Source organism: Pristis pectinata, chromosome 2, assembly GCF_009764475.1.
Source record: "Pristis pectinata isolate sPriPec2 chromosome 2, sPriPec2.1.pri, whole genome shotgun sequence".
In the NCBI taxonomy this organism is placed as follows: domain Eukaryota; kingdom Metazoa; phylum Chordata; class Chondrichthyes; order Rhinopristiformes; family Pristidae; genus Pristis; species Pristis pectinata.
In genome coordinates this window covers 2657816-2669650 of record NC_067406.1, presented here as the reverse complement: position 1 = coordinate 2669650, position 11835 = coordinate 2657816, and the positions used below count along the sequence as shown (strand labels likewise).

Below are 11835 nucleotides of genomic sequence, written 5' to 3'. Positions count from 1 at the left end.
ACTGTCACACACACACACAGACACACTAACACACACATGCACACAAACACTGACACACACATATACAGACACACACATACACACTAAAGCACACATACACTAACACACACTGACACACACATATACAGACACTCTCACACACACCCATACACACTAACACACACGCACTGACACACACACACAAATACATTGAAACACGGTATCGAAGCATAAACACACACAGCTACAGACTCCCAGGCCCAAACACACAGACCAAGACGCTCTGAATTCCTATCTTTAGAACTACATTTTTTTTCTATTCACAACGCCGTTATTTGCGGTCCAATTCCTCAATTTTATTAATTTAAAATTTAAAATTTCACTATTTCGCTTGAGATTTAGCGGAGACATCCCGCCCTGCATTAGGAATCGGGGGTCCGTTACTGTATCTGCTCTCTGGGACTGACATCAGGACAGATATTTGCCTCCCAAACAGGGGTTTATTGAATCCAGGTAAATTTTAGGCGCTAGAAGTCGTATTTACACATTCTGATCACATTGGAAATACGAGCTTTGTTGCGCTACTGTTATGAACACCGATTCCTTCCCTTGGCTTCGATCGACACTGGCACACTGCCCACACCTCTGATATACACGATTGACAGCGAGGCCCGGCTTGTTCAGGGAACAAGTTACACAGAATGTGCAGCGTAGAATCGGCCCACGTCGGGGTCCATGCCTCCCGTCAGAATCCCCCAGCCCCCAGCCTCTATCCCCGTCTCTCTCTCTGTCCATTCCCAACACACTCGCCTCCACCACTCCAAGTGGGAGGGAGTTCCACATCCCGGATTGAGGAGCTTCTCTTCAAATTCTGTTAAAATACAAGAGGGCATGGTTTTAAAGTAATGGGTGGGAAGTTCAAGGGAGATATCAGAGGGAGGTTTTTTACCCAGAGAGTGGTTGGGGCATGGAATGCACTGCCTGGGGCGGTGGTGGAGGCAGGTACGTTGGTCAAATTCAGGAGATTACTAGATAAGCAAATGGAGGAATTTAAAATAGAGGGATATGTGGGAGGAAGGGGTTGAATAGTCAGGCGAGGTTTAAGGGTCGGCACAACATTGTGGGCCGAAGGGCCTGTATTGTGCTGTACTGTTCTATGGTTCTATGATTCTATGAAAATTCCCACTAGACACCATTCTTTCCTTAATGGTTTCCAGTTCTTCCCCCAAACACGGGCACACTGTACCAGAACTTTTCATAATCCATCGGGTTACCCCACAGTCTAAAATATATACATTCGGCCCAAGAGAGAAGCCGCGACCTGTACATACTTTGCTGGGTTATATATAATTCCCCGGTGTTGTACTTGCCGAACTTTTCAATAACGCCACTTACACCGGGAAGGGCGCACACTCCGCGTGTGATCCAGCAAACTTCGGGCAAACCTGTCAAACTTCTCCACTGCATCCTCGTGAAGACAACAGCAAGAACTTGGAACGATAGTTCACTCGGCGACAGTTGCAGCCTCCTGTTCCCCGTGTCCTGCCGCAGTGTTGGGGAAAGACTTGAGACTCTGGCCCGAACCCTGAGGTTGTCTCCGGACCCCGGCCAGTTCATAGGATTGCCCGACCAGCAGCATTCAGCTGAAAATAGTTTCCGCCTGCTTCTGGTGATTAAGAATCTGAGATCACCTCCTCGAAGGGTAGAACCGTGCCCCGATTGTGACTGAGCCAGGCGCTGGGGAGAAGCTTTGGCCCACAGACCGCGCCACCAGCGCAGAACCCGCCCATTTCCTTCGCTTCGTTACAACCGAGTGGAGAGTCCGTTTGACTGTGAGAGCATGGGAGGGCTGGTAAATCACCCAGCTTCCAAATTCACACCGTCAACACAAAAACGGAGGAAAGAGGGGGAACAGAAACCATAACGGAGATGTGTGTGTGTGTGTGTGTGTGTGTGGAGGGTGGGGGGGGGGGGGGGAGAAGGCAAGGAGGGCAGTGAGAGGGTGTGCAGAGGGGAGAGGGGTAGGGGGAGGAGGTGGGAAATGGTGTAAGACGGGGGAGAGAGTGGAAGGGAGAGGTAATGCGAGGAAAATAAAGGGCGATGGGGAAGGAGGGAGAGACGGAAGGGGCAATCAAGGTAAAGAGGAGGGAATTTTTATGGAGAAGTAACATTTAGTTGGGCGTTAATGACGGGACCCGGGACCCGGGCTCCACATCGTTCCATGGTGTGGGATTAAATTGAAGGTTTCAGCCCCAGATTCAATCACCGGGAGCGGCAGAGAGCCAGCAAGGAATTAGACTGGGAACTAACGAAGGCAGATTGAGAGACAATCGGTTATAATACCATGTGTTTGTGGGCCCCCGGTGTGTGTGGGTGAAAACATTTTGTTGGCGTTGTCTAAGGCGGAATCTGCCTTTATTTTTTGTGGATCTCCTGGGATCTATTTGCAGTTTTCTTACACGCCGGCCTACTCTGTGTCACACTTCTGTGTGTTCCTGGTTTAATTATATCCGTTTCCCTTCCCATTTTATAAACACCATGTCAACTTATCTGTGTATATTTGTGTAAATGCTCCCATTCGTGGGCGGATTTCTATCATTTTAGTGTAGATTTATCTACCTTTATCTTTGCTGTTTCTTCGGTACATTTAAACAGAAGTAATAAACGAATTAAGAAATTACAGCCGATTGCTGCATTTCAAACAATGCACATGGTCACAGACTACACTAGTAACTCTCATTATTAACGAAGTAAACCCCTGTCAGTCTCTGGTTAAGATACTCAACCCTCTGGACATTACCGCTCCGACGCCTCTTTCTAAACACAACGCATTGTGGAGATACGTTTGTGGAAGGAACGTGGCGGGGTGTGAGATAGGATTGGGGTGCGGGACAGGGAGTGAGGCTGGGGTCGGGGTTTGAGCAGGTCCCGCCAACAGCCCATCCCTTCCCCGTGTCTTCACAGAGCATCTGAACACTTTACATGAGAATTCTTTCACATCGCGTCCCGAATAACGGTCCAAGGAACAGCCCCTCTCTGGGCGACCTGTTAACCCCTGGGTGACTGCTCTCGCAGCCCACTCCGGAGTGCAATTCCCCCAAAGACGAGTTGAGGCCAACGATTTAAATGTAAATCTCACAACTTGAACCTTTACCCTTCATTAACTATCGCGTACACATTTACTCTGTATATTCCCGTCAATATATTTATGCAATTCAATTATAATTCTCTGTCCACAAACCAAACGAAGCTCCCCAATGAATGACTGAAATTCGTGTTCCTTATAAATAGTTGTTTTGTCTTCATCTCTCCTGTCATTACTACACGCCCTCTCTCCATTCCCGCTCTAGATCTGCACACAAATGGCACCCCACTTTCTCCACCTCAGCCTCCACAAACACTTCTGATTCCACATTCACAAAAGCAAAAAAAAACTGCAGTTGCTGTAAATCTGAAATAACATTTTAAAAAATGCTGCAAATTGTCTTTGTATATCCATCTATCTATCTGCACAGGTTGACTCTGTGGTTAGGAAACCATATGGTGTATTGTCCTTCATCAACGGGGAATTGAATTTAGGAGCCGAGAGGTATTGTTGCAGCTATATAGGACTCTGGTCAGACCCCACTTGGAGTACTGTGCTCAGTTCTGCTCACTACAGGAAAGATGTGGAAGCCATAGAGAGGGTGCAGAGGAGATTTACAAGGATGCTGCCTGGATTGCGGAGCATGCCTTATGAAAAAAGGTTGAATGAACTCTGCCTTTTCTCCTTGGAGCGACGGAGCATGAGGGGGGGACCTGATTGAGGTGTATAAGATGATGAGAGGTATTGATATGGTAGATAGTCAGAGGCTTTTCCCCAGGGCTGAAATGGTGGCCACAAGAGGACATAGGTTTAAGGTGCTGGGGAGTAGGTATAGAGGAGATGTCAGGGGTAAGTTTTTTACTCAGAGAGTGGTGAGTGCGTGGAATGGGCTGCCGGAAACGGTGGTGGAGGCGGATACGATAGGGCCTTTCAAGAGACTGTTGGATCGGTACATGGAGCTGAGTAAAATAGAGGGCTATGGGTAAGCCTAGTAATTTCTAGGGTAGGGACATGTTCGGCACAGCTTTGTGGGCCGAAGGGCTTGAATTGTGCTGTAAGTTTTCTATGTTTCTATGTTCCACCCATCCACATGTCTGTCTGTCTGTCTGTCTATCTATCTATCTGTCTATCTGTGGCGTTAGCTCTCTCTCTCTCTCTGTCCACCTGTCTGCCCATCTATCTTCGTCTAACGTTCGTCTGGTATCTCCGTATATCTGTCTGATGTCTGCCTGTCTGTCTGTTGACTATTTGACCACGTCTGCCCCCCTGATGTCTCTGTCCGTGTGACTGTCTGCCGAGGACCGAGCTCTGCCGACCCCTCTCAACGCCACCATTGCTTCGAATCAAACTATCCCTTTGTTTTTTTTACCAATGAACGGCTCAAGGCAAGAGGCAGGAAGTTACGTGGAGCCTGGCAGTGAATTTAAAAATGCTCCCACCCCCCCGCTGCCTCTCCTCGCCCGTGGCCTGGGAGCCGGTTGACAGAGACCAAGGCGTGCACTCATGCCGCCGAGCTGGGCCATTCCCCACCGCTGCTCCCGTTAGGTACGAGGGTCCCTGCCTCGCCATGGGGGAGAGGTGACTGCCAGCGCCGCTGGCAACTGGGAATCGCCCCTCCCCCATCCTCCCCCCACCCTCCCTCCCCAAATACCCCCCTCCGTCCCCAACCCCATCACTTCTGGTCTCCCCTGGGCTTGGGGGTAAACTCCCCTTCGCTAATGGCGGGGAACTGAAATCCAACCCATGTCCTCCGATCCACAAACGTTGATTCGCAGGCTGGGTGTCTCCAAGAATTAAGCGTGACCCCAGCGGGGGAGAGGGAGCGGGAGAGGGAGACACACACACACACACACACACGACCGAGGGAATCTTTGCACCGAGTTCTGGGCCCGACGCAATGAGTGATGGAACCGGGCAGCGGCCGGGCAGCGATGGGCCGGACACCGAACCCGAGAGCTCGTCGGCCGGCCGGCAGCCGAGGGATACCCCGGGGACTTCCTCCAGCGCCGCCAGCTCTTTGGACGAATGCGGAGAAGTCAAACTGTCTCCCGGTGACCCCGATTATTGCCGAAGAATTCTGGTCCGAGGTAGGGACAACGGAGCGGGACATAATCCCAAGAAGTAATATTTAGCAAACACGGGAAAAAAAAGTTTGAGAGAGGGTAGGGAATGCGGGCATGAGCGAATGAATACGCGAAAAATCGAAACAAGAGGAAATGCATTGAATTAGGAGAACAAAACGGGAATTTCTTAAATTATCGGAATGAAAGATCTGTATTTGGAACGCTGGAAATATGCGCGCAAAGGGGAAAATCCGGATTTTTTTGGTTGCATTTGAGACGGAGCAACGATTGAAATGATCCCGAGTGTGATCTCTGCACCGTGTTACCGACCCCTCTCCAAAAAATACGGCGCAGAGAGAGAGAGAGGGGGGGGGGGCGGGGGGGGAGGGAGCGGCGGAGATATCCCGAGAAACTCCCCCGCTCTCACCGCCATTTTTTGCGTGGAATTCGATTTAATTTTTTTTTCAATTCCTGCGTTCGCTTTAAAATGATCACCAAAGGAAGCGAAACAAATTCTCTGTCTTCGGCCCAGCTGCGCCTTGCAACGGTCGCCAGTAAATTCAGGGGGTCTGGCGTGTTGTAAACAAATAAAAATTATTGGTGCAAATTTTTTTTTTGTCTCTCCGCCGACCTCCAGATTTATTCCTGGAGCGAAACTTCAAACTTTGCGGGACCGATCTTCACCCGGGAGAGCGCGCAGCCCTGGGATGTAATACGCTTCAGTTATTTCCGCCCAGCTCTTTCATTTTGTGTCGATGGTCCAGGAAATTCTTCAACATATTTAACATCCATTGAAATTTATTTAAATGCAGCATACGTCTATGTGTTAGTGTAATTGCATTTTTTATTAAAAAAAAGCCACCCAATAAATAAGAAAATAATAGTAGCCGATTATAACTGGACCGGCGCGCTTTTGTTTTAACATGGTGAATTGCGTTTCTGCACTAAATTCAATTTTTATTTAAGATTCGTCTTTTGTATCTTAAAATCGACAGTTCAGCTAATTAACCGGAGTCTCGGATAATCTGTCAGACGGCGCTTTTGATTTAATTTTAACGTTTCTAACTAATCTTCCAACAAAACTCCGAGCTTTTCATATGAATATTCATTGTAATTAAACAAAATAATGAAGGTGAATTTATTTGCAATAAATAAACAGAAACACGCCCCTAAAACGGCTCAGAACAGGAATAAAAGAATAAAAGAAAGAGTAGACGCTGAAAATCTAAAATAAAATTAATTTGGATGGGTTCCATTAAACTCATGGTGGTGACACTAAATCAGATCACGTTTGGAAAATTAATAAATCACATCGCTTGTAATTTTTCACAGGAGTCGTGGTTGTTCTGAAGATTAGTATCCAAGTAAAGGTTCAGACAAATGTTCACCTTTGATTCCGGCTTCTCTCAGAACCTTTTCTCGGGTTCTCGCTGAACACAAGCAGAATTACTCCCCGGAAATTTATTGTTCTGTCTCTTCCGAACTCGCACCTGTGCGGAGAATCATTTCCCCTTCTGTCCTAAATCCAACTTTTATAAATCGAGAAGCCAATATAATTCCCTTCCTTCACTCTGCTGAAAGTTTAAATGTTTTAAATCCAAATCATATGAAGATAGGATTCCAGCCAAATTCGCGTCTGTGAGCAGACGGCCGAGCCAGTTTTATATTTAAAAACTGCTCAGAATCTGTCACCCATTTCCACACAAGGTCTGATCAATGGTATTTAAATTCATTAAGACAGTTGCGTTCTGTTTCCCAGCCGAAAGCAAGCAGGATAAGTCGGGGTTATTCTGAATCATTTTTAGAGAAGGGAGTGGGAATTTTATGCCCATTTTGCCACGACCCCTTCGGATTCCCTGTCTCCTTCGGGCGACCTGTTAAATCCGCCTGTGCGGATTGCTTGCAAGAGCTATTACATTTATAAGGTTGAGGCCGCGTTTGTTCTAACCTTCGGTGGATGTGCTTTTATTAGAGTCTCATACGGATGAACGGGATGGGGGCGGTGGGAACGGTGCGGCAGACGGAACGGGGAGATTCATAAACAAGGGGCGATGGTTTGGGACAAATATCTGGGCCTGGGACACACAGATACAGGACATGCCGCGGATTAACCAAACACCCCGCTTCCGCCGGACACCGAGAGCGGCCGTTAATGTACACGACACAGAAATGATTATTTGATCCTATTTAGTCTCCGACGGGTGTGAATCCAAACGAGAACTCATGAGACAAGAGGAAAGGGGTCAACCACAGGTCAGCAAGTCTCTCCCAATCGCAGACCGGCCTGTCAATACTAAACATTGCATTAAAGGTTACTACTTTATATAAAAATTCTTCTCCTCCAGCATAAACAGCACGTTTTATAGTCTAGGTGGCTAAAAAAAAAACATTTTCAATAAAATTTAGGAGCCTTGTATAATGTTAAAGCATTAAACAGAGTTTGTAATAATTCAGTTAGTGCTAACATGGTAACATAAATTGTCTCCCGAACCTGCCTCCCAACAAGCATCCCAACTTGTCATTCAGGCTAGCTTTGGTAGAGATGATTTAAAATTAGTTTTTAATCTGGGACATGTGATTGTTTAGGTTTAATACAAGGAATGGCCGGGATTAATTTAACACACGCACACACTGCGCGCAGGATACAGAAAATCTATCGAAAACGGGCTGCAAAAAATCATGACTTAAAAAAATATTTATATTTATATCGATACAGTCGGCGGGAAATAAAAGATCTCCGATCATGCTGACCACTTCACTTTTGTAGGCAAGATTTTCCCAGCGCAGATATTCACGTCAGGAATTCCGCACAGATCTGGAGTGAATCATCTTCGCTTCCCGGATTCCCTGGGATGGGGTTCGGAAGATTGGAGAAGTTAAAAATTTTCTGCAGTATTTAATATCCATAATTTTGGTCATTTTATCTTTAAAAGACGAAGCATTCACCCTCTGCCTCGTTGTGCGGCGGAGGAACGGAGTTAATTTGGCACTTCGAATGTAGGCGAGAGTGGTTTGCGGGTCTGTCCCGGTGCGGGCTCCGGGCTCTGGGCTCCGGGCTCCGGGTGGCCGTTCTCCTTCGCTCTTCTTCTAACCCTTTTCCAGCTCTATTTCCAGTGTTCCTTCCTGTCTTAATCCCCCCCCCCCCACCCGCCCCCCGTCCTCGCTGACACTGACACACAGCAATCCGGTAGGAATAATGAATACAGAGTCAGATGTGAGGATTAACTTTAATTTCCAAGTCGGTGGTTCGTTCTCTCTCCAACGAGCCCCTTCGTTCCCCTCTCCCCCCCCACCCCCCCGCAACCTCTCCCTTTCCTTGTCCCTCTGCATCTCACGTTATTCGTTCTTTATCCCCGCCGCTCTCTGATTTTCCCCACTCTGGATCTCCCCACTCATCTCAAAGGCAACCTGCATTATTCACTCTCCATCTCGTCCCCCTTTTCGCACCCTCTCCGCCCTCTCCCCGTGCTACGTCTCCCCACACTCTGTACCCCTCTACCCCACCTCACCCGCAGTGGTTTGGTGTTCCGTTTGTGTTACAGTCTCTGGTTCTGCTCCCGTCACTGAATTCATTGTGTGTATCACCATGTACAGTGTTTACTCCGTGATCTTCATGCGAAAAAGGAATTTCATTGCACCCCTGACAATAAACTAATCACCCCCCCCTCCCCACACACCTTATCTCCATCCCGCCCCACTTTCTCAGTTCTGAACCTGTTCGCCTCCCCCTCTCTCCCCATGTTTCTGTGCGGAGAATCATTTCCCCTTCTGTCCTAAATCCAACTTTTATAAATCGAGAAGCCAATATAATTCCCATTCTTTACTCTACTGAAAGTTTAAATGTTTTAAATCCACATAATATGAAGATAGGATTCCAGCCAAATTCGCGTCTGTGAGCAGACGGCCGAGCCAGTTTTATACTTAAAAACTGCTCGGAATCTTTCACCCATTTCCACACAAGGTCTGATCAATGGTCTGCCGGATCACAGTTCGCTCCCTCTCGCCTTCAGAAACTCGAGTCTTCTTTTAAGGACTTATTCTGTAAATCCAGCATTTTAAAAATGTTGTTTAAGCGGTTATAGAAAAGGATGTAAATTAATGCTTTAGAAAAAAGCAAAGAAAATAAGAAAAGCGAAGCACGGGATACAGAGAGGAAGGGTGTCATCGGGAATATAAAATACTCACATACTAAACAGTGTTACTCTGGTGTTGATTTATTGCGTCGCAGACACTGTGTCATATTCAGACGATTTTATTGCCAATAATATTGTAAAAGATTAAAGGAACGCGGTAAATTTGGTAAATTGGTTTATTATTGTCACTTGTACCGAGGTACGGTGAAAAACTTGCATACCGTTCGCACAGATCAATTCATTACACGGTGCATTGAGGCAGTACAAGGGAAAATAATAACAGAATGCAGAATAAAGTGTTACAGTTACAGAGAAAGTGCAGTGCAGGCAGACAATAAGGTGCAAGGTCATAACGAGGTAGATTGTGAGGTCAAGAACCATCTTATCCTACTAGGGAACTGTTCAATAGTCTTATGACAGTGGGATAGAAGCTGTCCTTGAGCCTGGTGGTACGTGCTTTCAGGCTTTTGTATGGGAGGGGAGAAGCGAGGATGTCCGGGCTGGGTGGGGGGTTTAATGTGGGCGCCGTTGCTGTGAAATGTCCCGGAACCGGGAACTGACCGCCGCTCCGCTCTCTCCTCGCCCAGATGCCAAAGGGACGATCCGCGAGATTGTGTTGCCCCGTGGCCTGGACCTGGACCGACCCAAGCGAACAAGGACGTCGTTCACCGCCGAGCAGCTCTACCGTCTGGAGATGGTGTTCCGGCGCTGTCAGTACGTGGTGGGCCGGGAACGCACCGAGCTCGCCCGGCAGCTCGGTCTGTCCGAGACCCAGGTACCCAGGGGTCGGGGCTGGGCAGGGGCACTGCTCTCGGCCCGTGCCTGTGTGGCTGTGTGAGAGAGAGGGGGTATCCCACATTTAACCCGGTGTTCAGTAGGGACACTGTGGCTCCCGAGGGGGTGCCGCACTGCCGAAGGAACTTCTGTCCATCCGCTCGTCCACACACACACCGACCCTCACTGGGGGACGGGTCCCACACCCAGAGACCCTCACTGGGGGACGGGTCCCACACCCAGAGACCCTCACTGGGGGACGGGTCCCACACACACCGACCCTCACTGGGGGACGGGTCCCACACCCAGAGACCCTCACAGGGGGACGGGTCCCACACCCAGAGACCCTCACTGGGGGACGGGTCCCACACACACCGACCCTCACAGGGGGACGGGTCCCACACCCAGAGACCCTCACTGGGGGACAGTTCCCACACACATTGACCCACACTGGGAGACGGGTCCCACACACACACTAACCCTCACTGGGGGACGGGTCCCACACCCAGAGACCCTCACTGGGGGACGGGTCCCACACGTACACTGACCCTCACTGGGGGATGGGTCCCACACCCAGAGACCCTCACTGGAGGACAGTTCCCACACACACACACTAACCCTCACTGGGGGACGGGTCCCACACCCAGAGACCCTCACCGGGGGACAGTTCCCACACACATTGACCCACACTGGGAGACGGGTCCCACACACACACTAACCCTCACTGGGGGACGGGTCCCACACCCAGAGACCCTCACTGGGGGACAGTTCCCACACACACACACACTGACCCTCACTGTGGGACGGGTCCCACACCCAGAGACACTCACTGGGGGACAGTTCCCACAGACAGAGACCCTCACTGTGGGACGGGTCCCACACACTGACCCTCACTGGGGGACGGGTCCCACACCCAGAGACCCTCACTGGGGGACGGGTCCCACACACACACCGACCCTCACTGGGAGACGGGTCCCACACAACAGAAGTAGCTGGTCGTTATAACTTTGTGTGTGTGTGTGTGTGTGTGTGTGTGTGTGTGTGTGTGTGTGTGTGTGTGTGTGTGTGTGTGTGTGTGTGTGAGCTTGCTGTGCGCCAGTTAGCTGCTGGGTTAGGAGGGACCACGCCTCGGAGTGTCCCGCGGCCGGGAACAGTTTAAGAGAGTCCTGTCGGGTCGGGCAATGCGGTCCCTAAGTTAGTGACCGCTGACCCAGTGGGGAATTTTAATGCAATTACATAAATCGGAATTGTGGAGATCGGGGAAGGGAAAGAACTTTGTCCAACGCCCGCCGGGAGAGAAGGTCTCTCCGTCCTCACCGCTTGCTGGGTCCCGGGGCAGTTGAGGAAAGACAATGCTGGCGGTGACCCCCACAGCCCGGACCCGACACTTTCAAAACAATTACTGTGGGGTCAGATCTGTAGTCGGATTGGTTAAATAAGCTTTAATTTGGTAAATATGGATTTATATGCGTGCGTGTCCCATGTATAGTGGGGTCAGTGTGTGGGCAGAGAGCGAGGGAAGCGGGGCTGTGCTGACATAGAGCTGGTACAGTCTCAAGGGACCGAATGGTCTTTCCATACTGTGATCATTCTGTGTGTGTGTGTGTGGTTGTGTGTGTGTGTGTGTGTTTATGGGTGTGTGTGTATGTGTGTGTAGTTGTGTGTGTATGGGGGTGTGTGTGTATGGGTGTGTGTGTGTGTGTGTGTGTGGTTGTGTATGGGTGTGTGTGTGTATGGGTGTGTGTGTGTGGTTGTGTGTGTGTATGGGTGTGTGTGTGTATGGGTGTGTGTGTGTGGTTGT

General features: G+C 49.3%; 1 protein-coding gene across 1 annotated transcript in view; it reads left to right on the top strand.

Annotated features, from left to right (window-relative positions):
* The first annotated feature begins 4961 nt into the window (after window positions 1–4961).
* vax2 (ventral anterior homeobox 2) overlaps window positions 4962–11835 on the top strand; it is a 73049-nt gene continuing 66175 nt past the window's right edge. Inside the window, exons 1-2 of the mRNA XM_052033116.1 lie at window positions 4962–5151; window positions 9848–10035. Of these exons, the coding sequence (XP_051889076.1) occupies window positions 4962–5151; window positions 9848–10035 (378 nt within the window). The remainder of the gene's footprint in view (window positions 5152–9847; window positions 10036–11835) is intronic.